This window comes from Capsella rubella, unplaced genomic scaffold (assembly GCF_000375325.1).
Source record: "Capsella rubella cultivar Monte Gargano unplaced genomic scaffold, Caprub1_0 scaffold_8, whole genome shotgun sequence".
Lineage (NCBI taxonomy): Eukaryota > Viridiplantae > Streptophyta > Magnoliopsida > Brassicales > Brassicaceae > Capsella > Capsella rubella.
In genome coordinates, this window is record NW_006238916.1 from 7,439,159 (window position 1) to 7,455,408 (window position 16,250).

The window sequence follows — 16,250 nt, forward strand, 5'->3', positions numbered from 1 at the left end:
TGGGGGAAGACCATAGACTTTGACGCATGTAGTTTAAAAAAATAGGTTGTGATGTGTTTGGTCCCACAACACACTCACCATCATCATCACCAACACTCCACGGAAGAATGTCTTTGGGATTCTCAATTTTTATTTCTTCCCACCATTGTATCTTCACCACCATCCACGTCGAGACATGCTGAAGATAACAAAATAGTTGGCCAAATAATGATAAACCATTCTCGCATTCAAAGTAAAAATGTTCAACCCCGCATTCAAAGTAAAAATGTTCAACCCCAGATATAATTGACTTGAAGTCGTTGATATCGAGTAAACCCATATTAAATTTAAAACCACACTCAATATGATTTCCGAGAGTCTCAAAACCATGAAACAAAGTGTTTACTCCATGGATCCCTGGATCAAAAACCCAAATGAAACCTTCATAGCATCGAGTAGGAGGACATCTACCGGTTAAAAACCAGAAAATCCACCGGAAAACACCGGAAAAAAACCTTCTAAACAGAAGGACATAATGATTCTTTCGAATCGAAATCAAATTGGCGCATATTTGAGTAGGGCTCCAATTGTGACAGAGACGAACCAGTGCTACTCGAATTTGTAACACGACCCCAGTTTGATATTGTCTCATTAACAAAAGGGTGAAAATGGTTGAAGTCATCAGACTTTTACAAACCATCACCAATCGTTAAAAGAAGGCAAGGAAAGGGGATTTGTGATCCTGAATTTGCCAGAGAATTATCTAAATCTATAAAGAAAGGAAAGTTAAACAAATTGAAGAAGAAAAGAGAGCCGACCGACGCCGGAAAAGCCAGCGCCGGCCGGATACAAAGGCTGAAAAAAGAAGTTTTTGGCTGGTGTAGTGTTTGAAGAAATCGCCTCCAACGAGAGAGAAAACGGTTTTTTTTTTTATCGAAAACAAAAAAATAATATGATGATGACCAAAAAGGAAAGATGATGAAACAATAAAAGTTATCTTTTCATAATTCTCAAAAACAATAAAGTGCATAACAATCACCACAAATATCATATATTTGACATTAGCAGAAAGTGTAACAAATTGAAAATGACATTCATATATTTGGTTACTACTTTCATTTTTGTTTTTCACATCTTAATCTATAAAACTATGTATGTTGTTCCCGTACGATTAACACCCCCCTTAATATAACACAAGTATTCAAATATAACACCCCCCCCCCCCCCCCCTCTTTATATAACAGTAGTATTTAATATGTAATAAAAACTCATGTACATGTACTGGCCTTTATAATCCACTAAAATCTACTAATATCATATGTCAATTCAAATACATAAAAACACTTCCTAAATCCACGTTATATGCATTAGCAAACTATTAAGATTTTAAATCCACTAATTAAAAAAAAAATTAGGAAAGGGAAGGTGATAGTGTCTTTCCCACATGTTTGTTTTTTATTGGTTAAATTTTTTAAAATAAATTAATCACAATAAAATATGAATATTTTTAAAATTAGGCCCCCATTTTAAGACATCTACCAATGTATAAGGTTCCAAATTAAATAAGCAAATACTAAGAAAAAATTAAGCAAAACTTAAGGAATAAAATAATACATCATAATAAAATAACTTAAAGCATTGAGATTATTACTAGGGTGAATTTCAAAAATACCCTTTTTCCAATACCACTTTTTAAAAATACCCCTCTTTCTAGATTTATCAAAAAGTCACTATAAAATTTGAAATTTATCAAAAACATATGTGTAAACTTATATTTATAGACACAAATTATCTTTATATGTGTGTAAATTTATATATATATTTTATAAATACCGTATAAATACATTTTAAAAACCATTTAAAAACCTTATAAAAACTGTGTAAACCTTTTAAAAATCTTATAAAAACATTATAAATGCCGTTTAGAACCTTTTATAACCTTATAAATATTTGGATTTAGTCTTCTAGTAGTAATGATGACCTCGATGTACCTTATTAACCATATAAAAGTTTATAATTTTTCATATTTTAAAAGGGGTATTTTTGAAAATGGGTAGAAAAGAGGGGTATTTTTAAAAAGGGTTACACCAAAAGGGGTATTTCTCAAAAATTCTCTATTAGTTTATTACCTTTTTGTCAATTACGTTTTTCAAATATCACCATTTTATTTAATTTTTACTAACAAATTTCTTTTAAGTAACTTAAATACAAAAAGACATGGATATTTGTTTTTTACATAATCTGGTATGGGATTAAATAATAATGAGATAGATAGAAATTTAAACATATTTTATGAGGAAAAATTATTTACACTTTTATTAACAAATACACGTAAAACAATCATATACTTTAACCTTATAAATAAGTCATCAAAGCCGTCTTAGCTCAGTGGTAGAGCGCGTGGCTTTTAACCACGTGGCCGTGGGTTCGATCCCCACAGACGGCGATTTATATAAAATTATTAATTTTTTTTTTTTGGCTTATTTTTTAGCCAAACGGGTTGGTGTTAGGCCCATTAACTAACTAAACGCTTCGGGTCGGGTCATAAAATAAAAAAGACCTAATTGAGTTCCCCGGTTCCTTCTTCTCTCTTCACTCAGACGGCAAATAAAGACCTACTTCAGCACAGGTCTGGTTTTGCTAAACTTGTCGACGACGATGACCATGGACACGGTCGACGCAGGGATGGGGAAGACGGTGATGTGTCTCTTAACAGACCCAGAAGGAACTAATTTGGGTTCTGCCATGTATATTCCTCAAAATGCTGGTCCTTTGCAACTTACTCAGCTCGTCAATAAGTTCCTTGACAACGTAACCATTTCTTCTCTCTTCTTTGACTCTAATTTCGTGTAAAGAAGTGATTTTTTTTTCGTTTCTGAGTAGTTGAGAATTTGCAGGAACATGACAGCTCTGTTTTTAAAGTGTTCATTTACTCTTTTGGTTGAAGGATTGAGAACGTTTTTGCTAATTATGCAATTGAATTTTGTATTGGTTACTTTATTCAGGAGGAGATGTTACCTTACAGTTTCTATGTATCAGACGAAGAGCTCCTTGTACCTGTCGGAACTTACTTGGAGAAAAACAAAGGTGGGTAAAAAAACATTTTTAAACTAGTTTGGTTTGGTGTGTTTTGTTGCTGTTTGATCATCTAATTAATGTTACTGCAAAATTGTGTGTTTCAGTGTCTGTGGAGAAGGTTTTGACTATTGTTTATCAACAACAAGCTGTTTTTCGAATCCGCCCAGTTAATCGTTGCTCACAGACAATTGCTGGTATGTCACAACACCTCATGTTCTGTTTTTCAGTGTGATTAACTATTATGCGTCAGTATCTTACTTGAGTTGCTTGGTTTGTTTTGAATTATAGGTCACGAGGAAGCTGTGCTTTGTGTTTCATTTAGTCCTGACGGTAAGCAATTAGCAAGTGGTTCAGGTGACACCACTGTCAGGCTTTGGGATCTCTACACTGAAACTCCATTGTTTACTTGCAAAGGTTAGAAATTTCCTTCACCATCATTCCTCAGTTTACTTCCCTCTGTAGATCCCTACTAATAGTTTAATCTCTAACCTTTTCAGGGCACAAGAATTGGGTTCTCACAGTTGCCTGGTCTCCGGATGCTAAGCATCTTGTGAGTGGTAGTAAATCCGGCGAAATCTGTTGTTGGAATCCAAAGAAAGGAGAACTAGAAGGCAGCCCACTTACAGTAAGTCCTTTTTATCTGATATTGGTTGATCGTTTCCAATGTCCATATGTTTTGGTTTGTTACTTATTACAGTTGTTGCTCACATTTTTCTTAGGGTCACAAGAAATGGATTACTGGTATCTCGTGGGAACCAGTCCACCTTAGTTCTCCATGCCGTCGATTTGTAACTTCTAGTAAAGATGGGGATGCAAGGATTTGGGATATTACACTGAAAAAATCTATAATTTGTCTCAGTGGACACACGCTTGCTGTGACTTGTGTCAAGTGGGGCGGAGATGGAATTATATATACAGGGTATGTTACTAATATGTGAAATGTTGACTGACATTTCACTGTTCTTTATTAGCTTAGATCATTTCATTGTCTGTAGTGGGTAAATCTTATCTCTGATAATCAGATAATGAAACGAACTTAAGTTGCAGTCTCTTTGTCTTGTTAATCACTGAGTACTTACCTCCATGATTAAGCTCCATGATCACTTCTGAGTTACATAACATTATCTTCGTCTCTTGCATTCTATTTAAACATCTGTTTTGTGTTTGGCAGTTCCCAAGATTGCACGATTAAGATGTGGGAGACTACTCAGGGGAAGCTTATTCGTGAGTTGAAGGTAAAGTTTTATGATGTTTTGAAATTTGTTCTGATCATTTTTCCTCTGAATATCAGATACATTCAATTATCAGTTACTGAAGCAATTCCAGCCCTATTGTATGCGGATAGATGGCTTTATGTGTTTCATGTTCTGAAAGCATAATGTATGTTTCGTAGCTTGTTCAGAGACACCTAGCATCACTCTTAACCACCTCAATTTTCACTGTTTCTTCAGGGGCATGGGCATTGGATTAACTCCCTTGCATTGAGCACAGAATATGTTCTTCGAACAGGAGCTTTTGACCACACTGGACGACAGTATCCTCCAAATGAAGAAAAGCAAAAGGTAAGCTTTTCACTCCATTCCACACTTGAGATCAGTTTTGTCCTTTTACCCTGATTTTTCATCTCTCCCTTTGCGAAATTTGCTGGCTTTTTTACTATAGGCACTCGAAAGATACAACAAAGCAAAAGGGGATGCCCCTGAGAGATTAGTGTCCGGTTCTGATGATTTCACAATGTTCCTTTGGGAACCATCTGTTAGCAAACAATCTAAAAAGCGTTTGACAGGGCATCAACAGGTACTTACTTGAAAACTTCATTCGTTTCGCCGAAGTTTTTTGGTTCACTCTCTGATTGTTTACATATATAAATTTTGGTCAAATCTACAGCTTGTAAATCATGTCTATTTCTCACCTGACGGAAAATGGATTGCAAGTGCATCGTTCGATAAATCAGTTAGGCTATGGAATGGTGTTACAGGACAATTCGTTACAACTTTCCGGGGACATGTTGGACCTGTTTATCAGATCAGTTGGTCCGCAGACAGTAGGCTGCTTTTGAGTGGCAGTAAAGACTCTACTCTCAAGGTAAAAACATGCTTTTCTATATAATGTGATGTAAATGATGAAATGCCATTCCCCACTCTTTACCGGAGATATTAAATCAGCAAGTTTGGTACTCTCACAGATATGGGAAATTAGGACGAAAAGTTTAAAACAAGATCTTCCTGGCCATGCCGATGAGGTACTACCACCTTCCAAGCTTTAAGTTTTTACTGATAATTCAGTCTCTTCTCATACTTCTTACGACCCTTTGCGTTTTCTTGATTGTTGATAGGTTTTTGCTGTGGATTGGAGTCCAGACGGTGAGAAAGTAGTTTCTGGTGGTAAAGATAGAGTTTTGAAGCTATGGAAGGGTTAAAATACAAGAACATCATGGAGCTTTTTGTTTTACACATATTTAACTCTTTCAACTTGTTTGGTTTCTGCACTTCAATGCTTATCTATTGGCTTTTTGATCTTATGCTTGGTAAAAAAAAAAAACTCACTTTTTCTTCCCTCAAGTTGTTACTGTTATGAAGGTTAACATCAAAGCCTTTATTACATAAGCTATCATGAATTCATGCACACATAGAGACACTCATTGGACCAGTATTGAGTCAACAAATATTATTATAATTGTAAAATGAGAATGAGAAATCTCTCAACACATAAATATTTTTGGACCATTTAATAACAATGATTACATGAATTAGTTAAACAGAGTATATGACATAATCATAACAAGAAAATAAAAAGTTACTTAGGGTTGATCTTGTATCGCTATCATTTGCCAAACTAATGAAAAAAATACTTTGGAGAGGGGCCAAGTTTTTCAGAAACGATCTTTGGCCTCAGTCCTCCTAATGAAACCAACCAAACCCACAAAAACCAAAACGTGGTCATGGAAGATTTCACAATCAGTACCAAGTGACAGTGACCATCACATCATTTTATTCTTATCTCTCTCTCTATCTCTGTCTCTAATGGCCCCTCTTTGTAAGGACCAAAAGCTCTAGTCGGTTCTCTCAATCATCCCATCACCTCTACCGAAAGAAGAAAAGAGATATCAACGAATTCTTTCTTATAGAGACAACCAAATTGATTCATGGAATGAGTTTTTGGAATCTGATGATCATCACAAGTTCTATCATTGGCTTGTTTTTTTTTAGACATAAACCAAACTATTAAAAACCAATATCATCTAAAAAAGAAGTGAAAGGAACTGTAACCATTAACCAAACATCTCTCTCATTTCATTCCCTTTGGATGTCTTTACTTTAGGATAAAAAAAAAGAAAAAAAAAAAGATGATACATCAAATTTGAAATGTACATTATAGTGGGTGTGGTCCAAAAATCATAAAATTTCATCTTTACTTATGTCCTATCATATATGATCATATAACCTTATTGCCTAATCAAAACCACATATTTTCCATGTCTCCAACATTAGGTTCTTTTTTGTTTTCTAAGTTGTTCTAATTTCTTTTTGAAACAACCCAATATAATATTTTATTTTACATGTATGTTCCTAAATTACAGTATTATACTTTATCAATTTTTATAGCTAATCATTTTTTTTCTCAAATCCTCGTGTAAATCTAACAACTAGGTCGAATTTTTTTTGGCTTAAACAATCATCGCCTTGATTCGATTTTGGGTAGTCAAAACAGTTTTTTTCTTATTTAATACTAGTCATTCTCTATTTTGATGTAGAACAACTAAAATAGCATATCTAGTTCCTATAATTAGATTGAGACATTGGGTTAAAAGACCTAATCAGATTTAAAACGTATCTATCTCTATCTCTTCTCTTTAACTAAACAAAACAAAATTAAAGTGAAATGGGTAACTTTGGGAGTGAATATATAGTGATGATGTTCGGGTTTGATTCCTTGTTGTTTTTTCCTTCTTTGTTATTCTAGAAGCATATATCACTCTTTATATCTCTTGTCTTTTGGTATTTTATTGAGGAAAAAAAGGAAAGGTATAAAAATTATGTAGTAATGTGTAGTGAAGCCATATTCTTTTTGGTAATCATAGATGAGAAACCTTTTGTGCTCTTAAAGGGTTATATTCTCCATAGTTTGTTGCAAAATGAATAACTTAATGGAATATTACTTGCTACTATTCTATACCTTCTCTTTATTTTATTAAAGCCACATGCTTCAATTTTTGTCCAATTTTTTTGATTCCGACCCCTTGATGGGAAAAGACTAATTTTATGTGTTATGATCGTAATATGTCTCTTCTAAACTTTTCTAGCTAATGAATGAAAGGGAAAAAAAAACTTAATATTGATGTATTAGTACCTTATCTTTGAGTCGTGAAACATAATAGGGGTGTGTACTATTTTAGGGTAGGAGCGAATGTTATGATTATAGTGGGGATTAATGTAGTCATGTCTCGTAATAAGAGTGATGCCTTTTTGCTTCAACTTTTTTTTATATATACGAAAGAAGGTTGGTTGGTTGGGTTGGGTTGGGTCATCTTTTCTGCAATTTGTCTATTTGTCCACCTTCCACTCTTGGATGTGTGCAGCAAAGTGGTGTGTATATCTTTTGCTCCCTACAAAATGGTCACGTGAGATGCGTTAGACGTACGCACGTGTTCCTGACAAACACAAACCCTATTGACTTGTGTGATTCTTTTCATTTAATTTCTAAAATGTTTCATTTTCTTGACACTAAAACTTGTGAGAGTATGAGCTTTACGTAAATGATTGGCAGCTTCTTCTATACTGATTTAACATGCGAATTTGCAAGCTGAGGTTTTATGTTAAACTTAAACTTTCGTGTTGTTTTACAAAATTTAAAATCATAAAAACAGATCGGATCCTTAAAATACATGCAACTCTACTATAAAATATGCATATGGTTGTAGCAGACTAATTAAAATGTAAAATAGGTCAATCATATTATGTTACTTATATGATATTTGACGACTAACGTTTATAGTTCGCAAGACTACACACGACCTAGAACTTTAAAAATTAGGATATAATCTAACCCATCTATATGGTACGTTGATAACACAGTCTTGATCACTAGAGCCGGATTGACTAATCCATCACAAATTCACAATATCTATACGCTAACCTATCATTTTTCATAGAATATATATATATATATATATATATATATATATATATATATATATATATATATAAACAGAAATATTAATTTAGAAAAACTCGTACATACGTATGTAAACTAAATTGTAATCTTATTTGAGTATCAAAATTATGATTTGAAAGGACTAGTTATGTTCTGTTCGAACTATTTTATGTTGTGTTGTTCATGGGAGGATAGAGGAGTAAAGCCAAGAAACTTTATTTTTGTTTTCTTATTGTTCAAACTATTTTAAGGAATCAACATGAATCCATATAAAACAAACTTTGTAAGTAGTCATATCTAAATTATAAAAATAAGCAAAAAGATTATACTAGCTAGTAGTGATTAGGACAATATATATAATATTGGAGATGATATGTTACTTCAGCTACGCGTCTATAGTTGGAAACAAAACAACATATTAACAAGTAAATTGGGAGAAAGCAAGATGAGAGTTGTTTATGACCAACAAGAGTGAGAAAGGACTTAGGATCCAACTCGAGCCGTTGACTTACGTAAACATAGTCAGATGAAAAGAAACCTGTTTCCCACTCACATGACCAACACATGCATGTTTCAGCCTTCTATTGGCATTGGACAAGAAGTGGGGAAGCATGTGACGTAAGGCGGTCCTGCTCTTCTACCTGAATTACGTACTTCACAAATCCAATTACTTGATATGATACACCCAGTTGATTTTAATTACCCATTAATTAACGGATATTTGAAGTTAAATCCATTTTTATAAATTAGGACGACGTTCAAAATAATGTGGATAACATCGAATTATCTCTTTTTAGTTTACTTTTTTATATAGTTTAAAATACATATATTAAAAATGTATAGCAGCTAATGTGTCAAGCTGTGTCAACAAAGAAGAGTCAAAAGAGTAAGATGGAGATAAAAAGTTCTTTTACGATTTCTTAACTCGTTTCGTTTCGATACACTGTTTTTAATATAGAGAAAACAAAGTATATTAAAACTCATAAGCTAAGGTATAGATCACTCTTGGATTAAAATCGTAAATCCGGTTTCGTAGGCACTAATCTTTCAGTACTTCGCTTCACAGTTGATAATTTAAAGCATTACACGAAGCTAAGAGACTTGAACAATACAAATTAAATAAACCCTAGAATTTTCGTACCGTGTTAAAATTGTGTAATAATAAGTGAATGATCTCTATATTAGTAAAAGATAAGTACAAAAAGTGTTTTCGGGTCGGGTCAATTTCAAAAAATTACCCGAAATTTGTAATTGTATCTTTTAAAATTGGATAGATTAATGGGTTTGTATACATACACCGGATACTTTCCAAATCTAATTTTAGGATTGTATTATTTTCATAACTAATTATAATATTTACTAATATTTCTCTAACTAATTTAATACAATCTATTTTAAAAAAATAGTATTCTTATTTCACTTTTATTTGATATTATTTTTAATTTATGATATTATACTATATCATAAATATTATTCTTCTTCTTTCACTTTTATTTGATAATATTTAATAAAAATTTAATCTTTTTTTTGCATATGTTGCAATTTGAATTTTTCAAAACGGACATGTAATACTCAACTACACTCGGTTAAATATTTTGGACAACGGTTTAAAATCATTATAAGTATGACCAATATTAAAACCATTGTTACATGAGCATATTTAATATTTCAAATAGTTTCAAATATTATAAATAAAAGGTTCATACATATAAAACTTTTAGAATTTAAAATATCGAAATATTCTTTTGAAGATATAAATGTAATTTTGGAGACATAATTTTTATTGATGAAATATATTATATATCAAAATATGTAAATTTCAGATAATTCACGGGTAGTTTGTTAAAATCACAATTATAATGATATAACGAGTTACGAATAATGTTTTTTACGAAATGAATTCTGTTACGGGTTGGACTTTCAAAAATTATATTGTAAATATGTAATTTTTACGTATATTCCTACTTTTACTACAAAAATAGCCAAAATGAATAATTTATCGACAAATATTATTTAGTGCTGTTAAATTTTCACCGTGTTTTTAATTGTATCAAAACTCAGTATATGATTATTTACTCGCTTTTTACTTTATTATTTTATTTAAACTTATTATACAAATATATGATTTACCGTAATCGACTGCACTCTAACAAAATTAAAATGTAACATATTCTAATCCGATAAAATTTATATATATGTAATTATTTCCTCCGCGTTATAACGCGGGTCCGAATCTAGTTTTATTATACATACAATTAAGCGGCTTAGACACACGTGGGTATTAAGAAACTCAAACTCTGGCCGACACCAATTAATTAGTCCCAAAATGAATAAGCTAAGTCCAAACACTCAAATAATAAGATCAAAAATTGAATATAACAAGATGGTTTATATCAATTCAATCTTATGCTGGATAAGATCAACGAGCTTTAAATTAAGATCAACTTGCTGCAATAAGTAGAGTGATTTATGTTTTGTATACCACTCATTAAGTGTATATTAAAAATTCTGATGTTGAACTTTTTTACATAGTATATATAATAGGATTTTCTTAAGAAAATTTTAAATTTACATCAATTTGGTGTATTTTCATGTGTTGTTGTTATATAGAATACATAAATTACAAGGTTCCAATAAACTCAACAATATTCTTCTAAAGTGTTATGTGTTCGTTTAGTTATATGAAAAGGTTCACAATTGAATGATAAATAAAGCATATAAAAGGAAATAAAATATCTCTTTAGGAAAAGCGAAGTTACAACTTACAACATCCAAAAAGAATAAAAGAAGCAAAGAATTTTGATAAAATAAAATCCGAGCGATATTAATTCCAAATCTACAGAATGATATTTATAGGAATTAGCAAAAGAATCCATCCCATGTTGTCGTCTACCTCACGTGTCATGTAATGGACCCATCCCTCCTCATTCTCATTGGTGTTTTTTTGTTATTTAAAGTCGATTCCATAAATATTTATCGATATATCTATCAAACCATAGTAATGTGCATTGTGATGTGTTGTTGTTATAGAATATATAATATTATTGTACGAGAAGTAAGTAGCAACAAATGGCTCTTAGATTTGTAAATTCTTTCCTTTGAAAGTCACTTGTCTAATGGAGAAGCTTGTAAAGTACTGATAAATTGAAAATGAAATGATCAAAATTGGAAAATATATAGCTAAACTTGTTAGTGTCATTTGGAAAGTAAGAAAACGAAATAAAGTGATAAAGCTTTTATACACTGTATACTCTTAACCCCCTAACTTAATTAAAGTTTTGTTTTATTTTAGAATAAAGACAAGTTAAAAGCGTTATAATTAGTGGCATCTTAAAAAAACATTAAGGACTAGAGATTTTTTCTTAATGCAATTATAAAACAGTTTGAGTCTTTGAGACGTACGTGGCTTGAGAGTTGAGACTTGAGACAAAGCTATTTTCGTTTAGGAATATCTATTTTTAGATCATAAAAACTTGTAACGCAATCAAACTCTTTAGATACGTACTCTGCCGTTACCGGACCATTACTTTACATTTTAAAATTATGTATAATATATAGATCAAATTGTTGTAGAGAAAACAAAATGAGTGAAGAACAGTGTAACCGGGTCCTTATGACAGATAATACTATTTCTTTTACATTATGGTATATGAAATAGTTCTATTATGAAACTACATTATAAATATAATTGACGTAAAAGATATATAGCACTAAATTTTAGTAATCAGCTGTTAAGCTTGTAAACTTAACAAGGAAATTGTCATAATATAGGTTCCCAAGTTCCAACAAATCAATGGTAAATTAAATAATGATTAAGTTATTGGAATTCTTGAGTCCCAAATAGTTTAAGAAGAAATATTGAGAAACAACACACTATATGACAATATACTCGAAGTAATTTTAAACATACTTGAGGTAAAAGATATATAGCATTAAATTTTAGTAATCAGCTGTTAAGCATGTAAACTATAGTATATACTTAATATAGGTTCCCAAGTTCCAACAGATCAATGGTAAATAATGATTAAGTTATTGGAATTCTTGAGTCCCAAATAGTTAAGAAATAATATTGAGAAACAAGTCAACAACACACTATATGACAATTTACTCAAAATAATTTAAAAATTCTACCCAAAACAAACAAATTATACATTAAACAAAATAAAAACTATTTTTTCAATTTTGTTTTCTTACAAACAGATTCCACCAATCAATACACAGCGAATCAATATATGTTGTGAGGCGTAAATCCTACGGCCCATACGGAGCGTAAGAACAACGGACGAATCAGAAGTAGGAAGTAAACTGAAAACGGATGTAGAGAATCATAGCCCACACAACACATTGGGAATGACTATTTTGCGCTTCTTGTTTTTTGTAACTGCTAGCGTGCGCTAAATTAAGTGGTCCCTAGCTTTGACTTGTGTTATAAAGTCAAAGTAAAAGCAAAACTTTTGTGGGATAAGATTTTTATTTTATTTTTTTGGTATAGAGAGAGAGAGAGAACAAAAGAATCTGTATCTTTAATAATTCCACTTACGAAATTAGTATTTACCAGAAGAAACTCTTCTATTACATTGTGTGTCTTTGTAATAAGATTTTAACAAATAAAGTATAGAGAGTGACAAGTGAAGCTAGTGCTTTGTTTGGTTCTCGAATATTATTCGTACCCATTTTTACAATTTTTTTTCTTTCTCTCTTTTTTTTTTTTCAACTTTTGTTTATTGTTGTAAGATCTTGTGAGCATTTTAAATCATAGAAATATCCTCTAAATCATAGTGATGAGAGATGAGAGATTCGTTTTCTGATGAAAGAATCTAGAAACTGATCTTTGTGCATGCAATTTTAAACCATTTATATTTCTTGGATTCTTTTAAATGAACCAGTTTTACTTACGTTACGTTCTTTTTTTTTTTTTTGGTTAGGATACGTTACGTTCTTTTTTAAACAGCTTTATTACTTCTTCTTTGTTTATATCTTAAATTTTAATATTGATATTCACGCTAAAAGCAAACAAAATGATTAAAATATAATTTTTATCAAAAAAATGTTTTTTTAATAGTTACAAATTATAAAACTTATTATCTATCTTTTCATTTTTTTTCTACTATGTATTTTATCGAGAATATCTCAAAATAATAAAACAGGTAGTGTTTTGATTCCTAGACTAGTAAGACTAAAATTTTGAATGGTATTTCATCATGGAAGAAACTCTGAAAAATCAAATTGTCTAGGAAAACAACTTATGTTTTATTATAGAAAAAGGATTCATCACATGAGGCTTGTTTAATTTGTTTCTAATACAAATATTGACTTGTTTCATTTGTCTCTAATACAAAAAAAAACAACAACATAAATTCATATCCGAAAAATATGAACGGAAACATGTTAGATGTAAAGAAATATGGATGTAAAAGTCTAACAGAAAATTAGTAAGTTAGCATTTTTTTTAAACGTAATTAATAATAATTGGAAAGTGAAAACATATTACATAAATTTAATCTAATTTTTGCAAGTAATAAAACTACAAAAATTTGATTATTTTCATTGGACTATCCAAAAATGTGATATAACACCATCCATTTTTAGAAGTTTTGAATAGTCTAAAACTAAGTTATGATAAACTTTGTCGTATAGCTAGTTATAAGAACATGTTCTAAAATCAAGGACTATGTTCTTAATTTTTGATTTGATAATTTAATACAATCTTATATCACATGTTACAAAAATTTATCGCCCATAATTTTGTTAATTCCAAAATTTTATTTTTTATCTTTATAAACAAACTTTTTTTCTATCACATATTACAATAATTAGATATAATCTAATATCTTACATTTTAAAAAATTACGAGCCGCAATTTTACTATACGCCAAAATTTGTCTTTTTTTCTTCGAAAACCATAAATAAACTTTTCTTTCTATCACACGTTACAGTAATTTGATATAATCTAATATTTAACGTTACGAAAAATTACAAGCCGGAATTTGGCTATACGCCAAAAACTTTCTTTTCATCTTCGGAAATCAAAATCAAACATTTTTCTATATTTACTTTTTATCATTTAGCCTAAAAAAATCATAGAATTGAAAAGATAAATTAATAATTACTAAAACAATTAATTTAAAAAAAAAATCTTAGTTAGCGAATCCTATTAGTACTCTTTCAAATATTATCATATACGATGATGGTACATATATCATAATATTATCAAAAGATTATAAACATAATGTAAAAAGGTGAGAAGAAAAGAAGATATGGAAAAGTGTAAGCCATTCAAAAGTTTAAGAAAAAAAAAAACCAATTTGTTGTTTTGTCAAATGTATAAATAATGGAAAAGAATAAGCAAGTCAAGTGCTCTCTCTCTCCCACCCATCGATTCCTCTCGAACACTGCCCCAATCCCTCCCCATACTCTCTCTCTCTCTCTCTCTCTCTTTCGACAAAGAAAAAGTCAGCGCCGTCCTTTACGCCATAGTTTGTCTCCTTCTCTCTCTCTCTCCTCGCCAACAGAATCACAAAGCAAAGAAGCTTTCCCAAAAACACCCACGAATTCAAGATCGCCATGTCCTCCGATGATTGGGATCTGAACGCCGTCGTCAGAAGCTGTAGCTCCTCTGTTTCCACAGCTACTACTATAAACACAAACCCTTGTATTGGTCATGAAGAAGACGACGGAGGAAACTGTAAACAACAACAAGATCCTCCTCTTCCTCCTCCTTCTCCTCTGTTCACACACATCCATGGAGACAGAGAGACTTCTTCTTCTTGCAACGAGCTACAAGATTCTTGCAAACCTTTTTTACCCGTTACTACTACTACTACTACTACTTGGTCACCTCCTCCTCTACTTCCTCCTTCTTTAGCTTCATCATCAGCTCCTAATGTCTTAATGAAACAAGAACAAGTACATCATCTCGAATCATCATCATCATCACAAGATCATCAGAAACCTCCTCTTGGTGTTAGGGTTTTCCCACCATCCACTTCTTCTTCTTCTTCTGTCTTTGTTTTCAGAGGTCAACGCGACCAGCTTCTTCAACAACAATCCCAACCTCCTCTTCGATCTAGAAAAAGGTTTTGTTAACTCATCGATTCATTAATGTCTCTTACTATACAAAGTTACTTTATGTAACTCTTTTGTTTTTGTTGCTCTAATTAAACAGAAAGAATCAGCAAAAGAGAACCATATGTCATGTAACGCAAGAGAATCTTTCTTCTGATATGTGGGCTTGGCGCAAATACGGTCAGAAACCCATTAAAGGCTCTCCTTACCCAAGGTTAACTTTTTCTTCTTTTCTCACAATTTTCTCTGAGATGTTACATATTTTTCTCCGGAAAATGATGTTCAAAATTAATGTGGTTATTACATAAAAACAGGAACTACTACAGATGCAGTAGCTCAAAAGGATGTTTAGCTAGAAAACAAGTTGAAAGAAGTAACTTAGATCCTAATATCTTCATCGTCACTTACACCGGAGAACACACTCATCCACGTCCTACTCACCGGAACTCTCTCGCCGGTAGTACTCGTAACAAATCTCAACACGTTAACCCGATTCCTAAACCCGACTCATCATCAGGTCAAACCGTTCTTGGGTCCAATACGGTTAAAGACGAGATTCATCTTTCTCCGACGACACCGTTGAAAGGAAACGACGACGTTAGAGGAACAAACGGAGATGAAGATATGATGAGTCAAGAAGTCAACATGGATGAAGAAGAAGAAGAAGAAGAGGAAGAAGAAGTAGAAGAAGAAGATGACGAAGATGATGACGTGGACGATATTTTGATACCGAATTTAGCTGTGAGAGATCGAGATGATTTGTTCTTCGCTGGAAATTTTTCCTCTTGGTCCGCCGGATCCGCCGGAGACGGTGGTGGATGATGGAAAGACGAATAATTTCAGTTTATAAAAAAAAAAAGGATAAAAGTCAGTTTTTAATTATTATATTTATTTGTTAAAAATTTGACATTTATTGTGTTATTAAAAAAATATATAGAGTGAGACAGAGAAAGAATGACTAGTCATTAAAATCA

The 16,250-nt window shown here is 31.7% G+C and overlaps 2 protein-coding genes and 1 non-coding gene across 3 annotated transcripts; all 3 read left to right on the top strand.

Moving 5' to 3' along the window:
- The first annotated feature begins 2,353 nt into the window (after positions 1-2,353).
- TRNAK-UUU lies at positions 2,354-2,425 on the top strand. Its single transcript has one exon. It is a non-coding gene; the product is annotated as a tRNA-Lys (tRNA).
- A 141-nt stretch (positions 2,426-2,566) lies between these two features.
- LOC17876238 (notchless protein homolog) lies at positions 2,567-5,663 on the top strand. The gene is made up of 12 exons (XM_006280277.2): positions 2,567-2,790; positions 2,985-3,066; positions 3,162-3,251; positions 3,346-3,471; positions 3,555-3,682; positions 3,777-3,976; positions 4,229-4,292; positions 4,509-4,619; positions 4,720-4,854; positions 4,945-5,142; positions 5,243-5,299; positions 5,393-5,663. Exons 1-12 carry the CDS (start codon positions 2,638-2,640, stop codon positions 5,474-5,476), a joined length of 1,428 nt encoding a protein of 475 aa, XP_006280339.2. The 5' UTR covers positions 2,567-2,637; the 3' UTR covers positions 5,477-5,663.
- Positions 5,664-14,467: 8,804 nt separating this feature from the next.
- Positions 14,468-16,250, top strand: LOC17874748 (probable WRKY transcription factor 27). The gene is made up of 3 exons (XM_006280576.2): positions 14,468-15,287; positions 15,377-15,490; positions 15,591-16,250. Exons 1-3 carry the CDS (start codon positions 14,776-14,778, stop codon positions 16,096-16,098), a joined length of 1,134 nt encoding a protein of 377 aa, XP_006280638.1. The 5' UTR covers positions 14,468-14,775; the 3' UTR covers positions 16,099-16,250.